A 13,561-nucleotide genomic window follows, 5' to 3' on the forward strand; every position below is an offset into this window, starting at 1 on the left:
AACAAAACAAGACAAAAAAATAGTGTGCAAACATAATGGGAAATCCAACGAGACTATTTAAGTGTCTTCAACATAATTCCTGCAGCTGCTGCTATCTGACCCTTTCATAACAGCAATTTAAAGAGCCGTAGTTAGAAGCTTAAATGCTGGAGAGTGATACATAAATACCAAGAACATGAACAGGTTAAGAGTCCAGTGAGCTTAGGCCTGGGTATGAATTTTACCTTATCCCTAGACTTTGATGAAAAGTTCCCCATGGTAAGAGGACAAGGGTTCTAAAAATATCTGCCTCCTGCACCTCTGCCACATGGCTACATGTAGAGACACCTGCAGCATGCATTTCAGGACCTAGGGACTTCTCAGTCAATGTTCCCTATTTCTGAGATGAGCACAAAAACCACCAGGTTACAGCAGAGTGGAAGAAGGATTATTCTGTTAAGGAGAATCTATGACCCATGCAGATGCTAAGAGCTTGGCTCTTAGCATCTTGTCCCGTACTTAGCGTTTGGGACATTTGCCTGGGAGAAGAGATGAGGATGTTAAATTTAGCCCTTTTCCTATCTACCTCTTCTCCCCCTACCCTGATACCCATGCTGTCTTCTTTACTTTTTCTTTTTGTTTAGTTTATATCATCTTTCTAATTAAATCCAGGACTACTCCAGTGTCCACATTGCATTAGATGGCCCTGACCTTAAGAACAATGGATACATCAAACACCTTGTGGGTTCCATACACACAAAGGCATCATATAAGCCCACCATTCTTATTAGCAATAGTGATAACAGAAAGAGGTATCTTTGCTTTTAAAAATCTCTCTCTCTTCCACTTACTGAGAGAAAGATATAAACGGTCCTCGGATACCTGAGAAAAGGAAATCAGAGAAAGGACATGTGGCAGACAGGCTCATCTCCTTAGAAAGTCTGATCTTGTGAAAAAGGGCCAGTTCTCCATTTCTGAGCTAGCCGGCCCAAACACCCTGGTGCAGGCAGCCTTGCTGGCATATCCAAGCCATGAAGACCTCATCCTTCACAGGATCCCTGCAAGAACAAGTCTTCCTCACCAACACAAGACAATAATAGCTCTGTTACAAGAAGCTGCTGACAAAGTCTCTGGCCTTGTTCCAAAGCCTAACTGATACCTGGAGCAAGCACCATAGCAATTCAAGCTATTAGCTTGGAGTGGTATGGGAACAGACCTCAGCCCATTACAGGTGGAGTATTAAAATGTGTTAAACCACATGTCATTCAGTGTTCTACAGTGACGGATAACAGTAAATCTGTAGAAGATAAATATTTTGAAGGAAAAAGTACAGATAAGGCACTACCAGCCTCCAAGGGACAGAGGGAAGGACTGTTTCAGATCATTTTCTTTGATAAATCCCAGAACTATCAAACCAGTAAATACAGAAGACCAAATTTCTATAGAAACTAAGAACTTTGAAGCAGAAATAGGACCAATTCAAACACATCCACATACCCTGAAAAGCCTTCAAGATATTCTCTTTTAGGTAACCCAGACTTCAGATAGATGAACTTTTCATAGATATATGGAAGGTTTTTAGTCTTAGAATTAGCTGAGAATTGATCCAAAGTATTTCTTCAGAAGTGTCATTTATGTTCCTAATGATCCCATTTGCCACAAATAAATTGACATTGGAAAATGAATGGGAAATATCTCCTTGCTATCACTTCAACCTCTTCCCTGAAAAATGAAAAGGACTGGAACAGCCTTGTAGCTGCTGTTTTCCTGAGTAGACAGGGCTAAGATTTACATATCTACAAATGCTGTCATTTTGGGAATATTTTACATTAGAAACTGCGACAGAATTTTTCCAGCAGATAGGAAAAGCTCTATATTTCTCAGAACCCTGAGTTTGGGTCAAAGGAAAAATTCAAAGACATTGTTTATGTATAGCCTTCAAAAAATATTTTTGTTCCCAACTAGCATAGTGGTCAAGCATGAAGGGAAAGGGGGAGCTTGTCTGGGAACATGAATCAGCTAAAATACTTTGGAGGAGTTATTACTTCAGCGCACAAAGAAAAATTGTTAGAAATCAAGATTTTCGGAGTTACATGATGAGACCAGACATGGTTATGTGACTCATGCCAAGGGGTTCTAAAATTGTTTTAATATCATGGTTCTGTTCCAAAAGTTTACAAAGTTGTTACTTTTTGCCAAGCATTGAAGGACGAACACTAAACTATTTTCCTGGGATTTTTATGGCTCCAGATTCTTGCTAGTGTTTAGAATGACTCCTTGGAGGAAAGAAACCAAACAAAAATAGGAGAAAAAAAAATAAAAAGAAAGAAAGAAAGAAAGAAAGAAAGAAAGAAGAGAGAGAGAGAGAGAGAAAGGAAGGAAGGAAGGAAAGAAAAGGAAAAGAAAAGGAAAAGAAAAGGAAAAAAGAAAAGGAAAGGAAAGGAAAGGAAAGGAAAGGAAAGGAAAGGAAAGGAAAGGAAAGGAAAGGAAAGGAAAGGAAAGGAAAGGAAAGGAAAGGAAAGGAAAGGAAAGGAAAGGAAAGGAAAGGAAAGGAAAGGAAAGGAAAGGAAAGGAAAGGAAAGGAAAGGAAAGGAAAGGAAAGGAAAGGAAAGGAAAGGAAAGGAAAGGAAAGGAAAGGAAAGGAAAGGAAAGGAAAGGAAAGGAAAGGAAAGGAAAGGAAAGGAAAGGAAAGGAAAGGAAAGGAAAGGAAAGGAAAGGAAAAAGGAAAGGAAAGGAAAGGAAAGGAAAGGAAAGGAAAGGAAAGGAAAGGAAAGGAAAGGAAAGGAAAGGAAAGGAAAGGAAAGGAAAGGAAAGGAAAGGAAAGGAAAGGAAAGGAAAGGAAAGGAAAGGAAAGGAAAGGAAAGGAAAGGAAAGGAAAGGAAAGGAAAGGAAAGGAAAGGAAAGAGAATGCCCAGCGATGTGCAGAAGGGGGTCTTTCAAGTGATATGCATTCTTTGTTCCTGAAGGAATAGGTGCCATATCTCAATATTCACAAATCATTCTTGCTAAAGATAATTTGAGTTGCCTTCATCTGAGGGTATCCTCCTAGGGTCCCCAGCACAAGAAGGACATGGCAGTATTAGAATGAGTCCAGAGGAGGGCCATGAAGATGATCAAAGGGCTGGAGCACCTCTCCTACAAAGACAGGTTGAGAGAGTTGGGATTGTACAGCCTGAAGAAGAGAGGGAGCCTATAGGAAAGCTGGGGAGGGACTCTTTGTCAGGGAGTGTAGTGACAGAAAAAGGTGTGATGTCTTTAAACTAAAGGAAGGTAGATTTAGATTAGACACATGAAAGAAATTTTTCATTCAGATGGTGGTGAGGCACTGGCACAGGCTGCCCAGAAAAGCTGTGGATGCCCCATTCCTGGAGGTGTTCAAGGCCAGGCTGGATGGGGCTTTGAGCAACCTGGTCTGGTGGGAGGTGGCAGTGGAGTTGGAACTAGGGGATCTTTTATACGACTTTTATTGTTACTACTTTTAAGTATATTTAGCCTTTTTTTTTTCCTCAATCGCTATTGATTTATTCCATTTCTGTTTCACATTTACACTTAGGATAGATTTATGAGGTTTTACTTAACTGCACTCTTTTATCCACTATCAATTCTTTCCCATTTTATGTGTATCTTTGCTTAACAACTCTACTCTTTCAAAATCTCAGAAAATCTGTCACATTACAGCTGGTCCAGCAAGTCTAACATCTCTTCTGATGTTGCTGCTGTGGCTTAGGCAGAAGGTTATGTTAAGGAAGTAAAAAGTACTTTAACTTATTTTCATTTAGAGGATGGTAGCAGGTGTACAACCAGTGTAACCAGTTTCTTCACTCATTATTCTCTCTGATCTGACATAATGCAAATCTTGGAGTCACAAAGCTACAATGAAAAATGAAAGGTGGATTACACCGTTACACGTGTAAAATGACTGCTTATGAACTCCTCTTATAGTAAAGATGTGCAAATGAATGGTATCAGTTTAAGCCAAGTTACATATCCGTTACCTTTTGGAAACATAGACTCTACTACAGCTATTACTGACTGCATGCAGCACTTGACAAAACTTAGTAACTTTTCTGTGATCTTCTGTCTACTTTTACCAGAGTCAGACTCGTAGTTAAAAGCAGGTAATGTTAGGATAAATGTGAAACCTCTGCACTGTCTCAGCTTTACCATAAAAGCCCCTTGTTTACAGGCAAACTTGCCAGGCCAGGGGAATGTAGGGAAATATCTCAGTCCTGCTGCAGTGAGTGTTACTCTGACATCAGCAAGGATAGGACCTCCCCTTCCATTTAGCTGATGGAAAACAGCACAAAGTGATTTTATTATATGACCGTCTGGGTCATGACATGTAGTAGACTGGCAAATCTCAAGCAGTTATCTAAAGGTTTTATATCTAGAAGAAGGTTGGATTTTTGAACAAAAATATCATATTTTAGACAAAAAAAAAAAAAAAAAAGACTTGGATATCAGCAAGAATTTGCTATTGAGGTTTGGAGTATGACAAAAAACATCTATGTCATGCATGAATCCTGATCGCTGTCAACAAGAAATCTTCCTGATAGCCCTAACACTTATTTACTGTATTCATATATTCAAATCTAATAGGCAAAAGCTGACTCAGCTTCAGATTACAGAGGAACTGCCAGCATCATTCAGCTATAATCAAACAGAAATACTTTCAGTCTTCATTTTGTTGTTATCCAATGACACAGATAGAATATAACCACAGCACGACATGTGTTGATGCTCCCTCAGTCCATTCCAGTATTCCCCTGTGAACAGCAAAACCTTTCATTTGGGGAAGATACATATTAAAGGTTGGCCAATTACCTTCTACTGTCATACTTGCCCCGTCAGATAACCCAGAGGGATTACAGTTCCAGCAATGTAATGCTCTCTTATAAGCTTAATTACATTCTAACACAGAAACCTTCAGCCACATTGTATTCAGTATGACTGTTTGCATAGTAGCTGGTCAGAACGTTACCTTTTAACTGATTTTTTTTTTCTATTAAAAAAAAAAAAAGTTTTGAGTTTAATTAAAACGAGCCTATTGCTTCAAGTCAGTTCTGGCAACAACGTTTCTTATGCAAGCCAGAAGTATCTGTGAGCCAGAGAAGCACCTGGAGAAAAGAGAGAAAAGCTTTTTGCATGAAATTCACCGTCCGTTCTCCTCACCAGCACCACTAATTTCCCATACCCCTTCTTAACATCTCACATTTTCTTAGCACCTTGAATTCTCTGGCGGGGAAGGTGTACTCCCTTCCCCACTGATCAGCACTGGTGAGGCCATACCTGGAGCACTGGGCCCAGTTCTGCCCACCCCTACCAGTACAAGAGAGACATGGACATACAGGAGCTTGGCCAGTGAAAGACCAGGAAGATAATCGAGGAATTGGAGCATCTGTTATATGCGGAGAGGCTGAGGGACATAGAAATGTTCAGCCTGGAGAAGGGAGGGCACAGGGGGATCTTATCAAAGTGGATTAACACCCAGGCAGGGAGAGTAAACAGGAGGGAGCCAGACTTTTATCAGCAGTGCCCAGACAATACACAACAACTGAAATGCAAGAAATCTTATATAAACATTAAAAAATAATAATCATTTTTACACTAAAGGTGTTCAAACACTGGAACTGGTTACCCAGAGAGCTTATGAAGTCTCCATCCTTGGAGACATTCAAAACCTGACTAGGCAAAGCCCCTGGCAACCTGCTGCTGCAGGGGATGTTGGACCAGATGATCCCCAGAGGTTTCTTCCCACCTCATCCACTCTGCAGTTCAGTGAATTGTTTAGCAGTAGCAGGCAACTGACAGCAAAACTTCTCCCAGAAAGAAGAGTAAAATCCCTTTCCTTGCTCATCTTCTGTATGCAAACGCGTAAGGAGTCCAGTACTAGGAGAAAGATCTGGCCTGTGAAAAAGCTGCAAACAGACTTAACATGCTCTCCCAGTACAATTACATGGCAAGAAGAATGTAAAACCTACTATCTTCACCTGCCAAAAGAAACTTTTGAATCCTATTTTTGGCTGCAAATGTCTGACATGTTGGGTGATACTTAGTTGTTGAATTATGGCTGCTTGTTTGCAGAACCTGAGGTTTATTTTGCTCCATACTAAAAAATCTTCCAGAGAAGCCTAAGCAAGTTCCTCACTGATATTAGGTAAAGGCCCACTTACATGAACTTGAGTTTTATCCATCCAGGCAAATTTTTCAAACGAGAAACCAAAGACTGTGCTAGTAAGGAGGAGGATGAGAGAGTTTCTCAATTTTCTTCCATCTCTGTGAAATGCCATGCCTAAATAAATTCTCCAATTATATAAAAATAGTACAGTTCCACCAAAAAAATAAAGAAATTAAAAAAAAAATTCTGGTTTTGAGATCTTCCAGGAAATATATACTTTTTTTTTTTTCTTACAAATTCTTCTTCAGAATTAAGTACACCAGCTGATGAGAAAAATAGAGGTGAATTGTGTGTTTATTGGTTCACTAGCCCCTGTCTGTTTTCTTTGTATCTTAGGTACATCATTGGTGCACCTCACGAAGTAGAATGTTTAGCTCAGATTTGTTTTGTTTGGGGATATCTACAACTTATAAAATTAGGCCCATAAAAATGACTCTAGCTCATTAGTTGCAGATAAGCATTAGGCACTCTGTTGTGGGAACGAGAATCAACATGCCTATACTTGGAAAAAAGTACCACTAAAACTGGATGGTAAAAAATTGCTTTCCAGTATTATTTGAGATAATATGCCAAGTTCCCAAAAATTTGTTTTTGGTATTTACATAGTCTGACAAAGAAACTTAATGCATATCTTAGGCAGCCAAGACTATTTCTACTTTTATCTGATCTTACAGTACTACCCTAAAGCACATTGCAGTCCTATCTATGAGCACTAAGTTTATAAGTACTGTGTTTCAGCAAGTCTATTCCCCTGTAATTGCAACAACCTAACACCACTACCTAGGCAAATTCTACAAAGTCATGAGGAAGTAGAGGAAAAAATATATTATGTTATCAAAAATGTTTTGCAATATGTTTTGTACAAATAATAATAATAAAAACCTTAAAATATTTATCAGGCTCTTTCCGGGCTTGACTAATAAACTTAGCAAGGGTTAGGTATTGCTGGTTTTTATCTTTCTTGTTAAAGAAAGAATGGTCATTAAACAAAATTAAAGATCTGGGGAAAAAAGAAATAGAGATTCAGTTTCAAATATTTTTTTCTTTAATTCCCCTTCCCAAAACAATTAAAATGGTATACTTGAAAGACCTTTTGAGAAATAAATAAATAAATAAATCTTATTGTTAACAGGATCATATTTAACACGGTCATGAAAAAGTTGTTTATGTCCCACCAAAAATGCCCTTGAAAAAAAAAAAAATTGAAATTTCAAAACCAGAGGAAACTAAGGGAGTTGTTCAGTTCTTCTTTCATTGAAGCATAGGGAAAGGTAGACTTACAGCATGTACAGTCTTAAAAAAAAAAAAAAAAAAAAAAAAATCACTGCTGCTTCACAGCACTAGTTTTGTGTGGCCACTATAAAAAGGGATTCACTTCTGAAGTAACCTGCTATCACATAAGTTTCACCCCTTGTTACAAGAAATTGAACTGTCCCTATTCAATGAAGTGTCCAGATGGGGAGGTGATCAGACATTTGCACACCCTAAGTATCTATCAGCAAGGCTGTCTGGGAAAGGATTGGCTTCAGGGGAAAATAGGTATTCTTTTTGTTTTTCTTCTAGTCAGAAAGTGCCAGCTTGACCAAAGTGAAACACGGGAAAGTGATAGCAGCTTCAATGGGAAAAGGAGCTCTGGTTCAAACAGGGCCTTGAAAAGCAAGTCTTACAGTGACATGGCACACCCAAAAGAATGGAATCAGATAATGGGACTCATTTCTGAAACAAACTCATGCATTCCCCTGGTCTACAGGCCACTCGGTCTCACTTCTGTGTCTGGCAAGGTCATGGAGCAGATCCTCCTGGAAACTCTGCTAAGGCACATGGATAAGAAGGAGGTGATTGGTGACAGCCAAAATGGCTTTGCTAAGGGCAGATTGTGCCTGACAAATCTAGGGGCCTTCTACCACTGGGGTACAGCACTGGTGTATAGGGAAATAGCAACTGAGATCATCTCCCTGGACTTGTGCAAGGCATTTGAGTCTCTTCATGATAACCTTGTCTCAACACTCTGGAGGAAAGGGATGTTATCCAGAGGGACCTGGGCAGGTGTGGTGGTTTTACTCGGGTGGGCGGCCAAGCTCCCCCACAACCGCTCTCTCACTCCCCCTCCTCAAAGAGGAACGGGGAGAAAATACGATGAAAAGGGTTGAGATAAGGACAGGGAGATCGCACAGTAATTACTGTGATGGGCAAAACAGACTCAGCATAGGGAGATAGTTATGACTTACTGCCTATTACTAACAAGCTAGATAAGCGAGAAACAAAGGAAAGAAAACCAAAGCACCTTCCCCCCCATCCACCCTCTTCCACCTCCTCCCCCCGAGCGGTGCAGGGGAACGGGGGAATGGGAGTTATGGTCAGCCTATAACACTTCTTCTCTGCCGCTCCTTCTCGGTCACTCTCGTCCCCTGTGCTGTGGGGTCCCTCCCACGGGATGCAGTCCTTGGTGAACTGATCTGACGTGGGCTGCCCACACGCAGCAGCTCTTCAAGAGCTGCTCCAGATATGGCTCCGTACCACGGGGTCCATCCCTCAGGAGCAAACTGCTCCAACCTGGATCCCCCACGGGCAGCGGCTCCTGCCAGGTCACCTGCTCCTGCGTGGTCTCCTCTCCACGGGCTACATGCCCGGCCCGGAATCTGCTCTGGCAGGGGTCTTCCACAGGCCGCAGTCTCCATCAGTGCACGTCCACCTGCTCCACTGTGGTCTCCTCCACGGGCTACAGCATGGAACCCTGCTCCACTGTGGTACTCCATGGGCTGCAGGGGGACAGCCTGCTTCACCATGGTCCTCAACACAGGCCGCAGGGGACTTCTGCTCTGGCACCTGGAGCACCTCTCTCCCTCCTTCTTCACTGACCTTGGCGCCTGCAAGGCTGTTCCTCACTCCTCTCACTCTCCCAGCTGCTGTGTGTCGCAGCATTTTTTTTTCCCCTGTCTTAAATATGCTCTCACAGAGGTGCAAAACAACATCACTTATTGCCTCAGCTCTGGTCAGCAGTGGGGTCCTTACCAAACATGGGGCAGCTTCTAAATCCTTCTCACAGAAGCCACCCCTATGGCCCCCTGCTACCAAAACCTTGCCACGTAAACCCACTACAGCAGGACTGAGAGGTGGGCCTGTGCAAACCACATGGAGTTCAACAAGGCCACGTGAAAGGTCTTGCACCCACACTGGGGCAATCCCAAGCCCAAATAAAGGCTGGGGGGAGAATGGGTTGAGGGTAGCCCTGAGAAGGACCTGGACGTGGTGGTTGATGAGAAGTTTGACATGATCCAGCAACGTTTGCTTTCAGCCCAGAAAGCCAACCATAACCTGAGCTGCATTAAAAGCAGAGTGGCCAGCAGGGCGAGGGAGGGGATTGTCCCCCTCTGCTCTGCTCTTGTGAGACCCCACCTGGAGCCCTGTGCTCAGCTCCAGGGCCTCCAGCAAAAGAAGGGTATGGATCTGTTAGAACAAATCCAAAGCATAGCCACAATGATTATCAAGGGGATGGAGCACCTCAGCTATGACGGAAGGCTGAGGGTGTTGGGATTGTTCAGCCTGGAGAGAGTAGGCTCCAGGGAGACCTTACAGAGGCCTTCCAATACCTAAAGGGAGCTGGGAAAAACAAAACAAAACAAAACAACAACAACAACAAAAAGCTGTGGAGGGACACTTTGTCAAGGACTTTTGGGGTAGAAACAAGGCCAAATGGCTTTAAACTAAAACAGAGTAGGTTTCCGTTAGGTATAAGGGGGAAATTCTTTGCTCTGAGGGTGGTGAGGCACTGGAAGAGGTTGCCCAGAGAAGCTGTGGATGGCCCAACCCTGGAGGTGTTCAAGGCCAGGCAGGATGGGTTTTCGGACAACCTGGTCTAGTGGGAGGTGTTCCTGCCCATGGCAGAGGGGTTGGAACTAGATGATCTTTATGGTCCCTTCCAACCCAAACCATTCTGTGATACCTGGGCCAACTTCCTAGATTGCTGGGCCAAAGAGGATGGCATTGAGTGAGTCTATCACATCCCCTCTCATGCACTGGCCCCTGGGAAAATGGACTGTTAAGGACTACACTGAAGGCACATGGGTGCTGGGACATTCCAACATTGCAATATATGTTTAGCATTGGCCACCTGTTTAGCCATCACTAGGGACTCAGACAACAGAGCAGGGCCTGCCCAGTACAAAACTGTTACTTCCTGGGGAAAAGGAGAAAGTCCCTATAACACATTGAGACACCCATCTAGTTGGCCAAGGGAAGCCAGCTGTTAGCATCTGTTTGGATTTCAGTAAAGCTCAGTATTGTTTTTCACAGTCTCCTTCTGGACAAATTGGCAAGAACATAGCTAGAGCAATGAATAATGCGATGGGTGAACAAGGGGCTGATGGGTCAGGCTCCAAGGGTTATCGTAAATGGGGTTGCATCAGGCTGGCAGCCAGTCACTAGGGGGCTTCCGCAGGCCTCCATTTTAGGACCAGTTCTCGTCAATGTTGTCCTAACTGACTTGCATGTAGGACTTGAGGGCATACTGAGTCAGTTTACGCATGATGCTAAATTGGGAGGAGCGGCTGAGTTTATTGAGGGTAGAGAGGCCTTGCAGAGAGGCCTTGCATAGAGATCTTGACAAAGTAGAGAGCTGGGCAATCCCCAACAATATGAGGCTTAGCAAGAGCAAGTGCCAGATTCCACACCTGGCAAGGGACAACCCTGGCTGTATGGACAGTCTGGGGGAAAAGAGGCTGGAGAGCAGCCCTGCAGAAAGGGATCTGGGGATTTTGGTCGATGGCGAGATGAACGTGAGTCAGCTGTGGGCCCTGGCAGCCAGGAGCAGCAACCATATCCTGGGGTGCCTCCAGCACAGCATCGCTAGCCTGTCAGGGGAAGGGATTGCTGTGCTCTGCTCTGCACTCTTTCAGCTTCACCTCGAGTCCTGTGTGCAGTTTTGGGCGCCACAATAACAGAAGGACATAAAGCTATTGGAGAGTGTACAAAGGAGGGCTTCAAACTGGTGGAGGGTCTGGAGGGCAAGACGGATGAGGAGCGGCTGAGGTCTCTGCTTTTGTTCAGCCTGCAGGAGACTGAAGAGAGACCTCATGGTGGCCTACAGCTTCCTCACGAGGGGAGCAGAGGGGCTGGCACTGAGCTCTGTTCTCTGGGGACAGTGACAAAACTCGAGGGAATTGCATGGAGCTGGGACAGGGGAGGGTCTGGCTGGAGGTGAGGAAGATTCTTCACTGGCAGGGGGCTTGGCCACTGATACAGACCTCCCAGTGAAGTGGTGAGGGCAGCAAGCCTGCTGGAGTTCACAAAGCATCTGGGCAATGCTCTCAGACATGTACTTTGTTTTTGGGGGGTCACACAGAGTGATGGGATGTGATGTCACCCAGCGATGGACTGTGATGACACCCAGTGATGGGCTGTGACCTCACGGCTCTTGCTGCTCATATTGGGGCACCGGCAGAGCCTGTCCCAGCCTGGCTCGTGCCTGGACTCCAGCTGAGCGTGTGTGCGAGGCTTGGAGAGACGAGCAAGGGTTTGGTGGAGCTGTGCTGGGGGGCCGCCGGCAGCTGCTCTCGGTGCCCGTCCCCGTAGCCAATGCCTGTGTTTCCCCGGCTCTGCCTGACTCAGGCAGCCGGGGCCCTGTGAAGCACATTCGCAGCAGTGCAGGTGAGCTGTGCAGGGACAAGTGCCCTGGGGCGGCCCGCGGGAGGCACAGGACAGCCCAGCTGTGGGGCTGGGGCTGGGGTTGGGCCCGGGGGGTTTCCTGCTGAGGGGCCGGGGCACTGCCGCTGCCTGCCCCGGCACAGCCACTGACCCTGGCCTCTCTCCTTCTTGCAGCGCGCAGCACCTGTCACAGCGGCACCAGTGAGGGGAAGCAGCTCCCCATCCACAGCTCTCCCCAGCCCGCCGCTTCGAGACAGCACCATGGCCACAGAGGCTGACGTCACCTGCCCTGTGTGCCAGGGGACCCCAAAGGAGCCCAGCGTCGTCAGCCCCTGTCAGCACCAGTTCTGCTTGGGCTGCATCATGCGCTGGGCCAAGAGGAGCGCCAACTGCCCCCTCTGCAGGCAGGACATCACCTCCATACGCTACTCCATCTGGTCCGAAGACGACTTTCTGGAGGTCCGAGTTGTCCGCCATGCAGCGAACCAAGAGGACAGCCACCAGGATGAGCAGTGGGCTGCAGTGCCGGTGCCCCAGACTGCCGTGAGCGGCCTCCTGCCTGAGGAATGGGCGGCCCTCTTCAGGGAACACCCCGATATCCTCGGTCCTCTGAGGCCCTGGCTGCGCCAGCAAGCCAGGGAGTTGTTTGGGGCTGCCTGGTGGGACCAGGATGTGCTAGAGGCCAACGTCATCACTTGGCTGTGCCGCTGCGGGCTGGAGGAGGTGGTCTTGGTTCGGGAGCTGCAGCCATTCCTGCAGGGCCATGCAGAGAGCTTTGTGAACCAGCTCATTGATAGAACCGTAGAGATGTGCAGTGATGAGTTCCTCGAGGAGCTGGGGCTCCTGGAACCCCCTCCTGCAAGCCAGCACCAGAATGGCCCTGAGGTGGACCTCGGGGACTCCCAAGAAGCCTGGGAGCCAGAAGACAGCGCTGAAGCCACCCCCGGCCATGCTGCCTCCTCCCGGGACACTCCTCTCACCATCGTGCTCTCCTCCAGCAGCTCAGAGGATTCTAATATTGAGGAGCTCCCCAGCACCTCCAGTGCTGCCCTACATGGGGGTCCTGGCCACCCACCCACTGCACCCATCCCCACAGAGCAGGAGGAGCCCTTCAGAGAGCTGGGACAGGCGGCAGCAGAAGGTGCTGCAATGCAGGGCTGCAGCCACGGGCCCTCTCCTCCTGGCCTGGGCAGGGACAGTTCGCGTGGGGGGCCCCGGCGCCCCCCGAAGAGGAGGTCCAACAGCAGCCCGGACTCTCCCCACCCCTGTAAGAGGCCGCCCCCCCGGCGCCTTTAGCAGGGCACATTTAGTTTTCATTAAAAAATAAATAAAAATGGTAACTCTGACACAGACAGTGTCTTGCTCTTACTCCAGAGAGTTCAGGGCAGAGCCTATGTGTGATGCCAGAAATGGGGTGTGGGAGGTGGGATGGGTGTTCCAGGCCACAGGGCCCAAAAGTGGTGCTGCAAGAGGCCCCCATGAGGGTGGGGATAAGAGGTGGGTTGAGGCTCAGCTCCTGGGACAAGCAGAGCCACCAGCCCCTGGGCTTTGATCCCTCTGGCAGAAACTGGAAATGCCTTCCACCAAAACTTCCTCAGGGGGGCTCTGGTTTTAGCAAAGATGGTGGTCACTGGAAACCAACTCCTGGTGTGATCCAGGTGAGTTAGAAGCACTTGGTGGGTGACTGCTGAGAAATTGCATGGATGCACTTGCAGTTGCAAAAGGGGTAGAGCAATGCTGCTCATGGATGTGGTCAGCATA

The 13,561-nt window shown here is 46.3% G+C and overlaps 1 protein-coding gene across 1 annotated transcript; it reads left to right on the plus strand.

The window, feature by feature from the left end:
• Window positions 1-9,705: 9,705 nt before the first annotated feature.
• LOC136789930 (E3 ubiquitin-protein ligase Topors-like) lies at window positions 9,706-13,096 on the plus strand. The gene is made up of 2 exons (XM_066991256.1): window positions 9,706-11,803; window positions 11,975-13,096. The coding sequence occupies exon 2, from the start codon at window positions 12,062-12,064 to the stop codon at window positions 13,094-13,096; it is 1,035 nt and encodes a 344-aa protein (XP_066847357.1). The 5' UTR covers window positions 9,706-11,803; window positions 11,975-12,061.
• Window positions 13,097-13,561: the final 465 nt, after the last annotated feature.

This window comes from Anser cygnoides, chromosome 2 (genome assembly GCF_040182565.1).
Source record: "Anser cygnoides isolate HZ-2024a breed goose chromosome 2, Taihu_goose_T2T_genome, whole genome shotgun sequence".
NCBI classification, from domain to species: domain Eukaryota; kingdom Metazoa; phylum Chordata; class Aves; order Anseriformes; family Anatidae; genus Anser; species Anser cygnoides.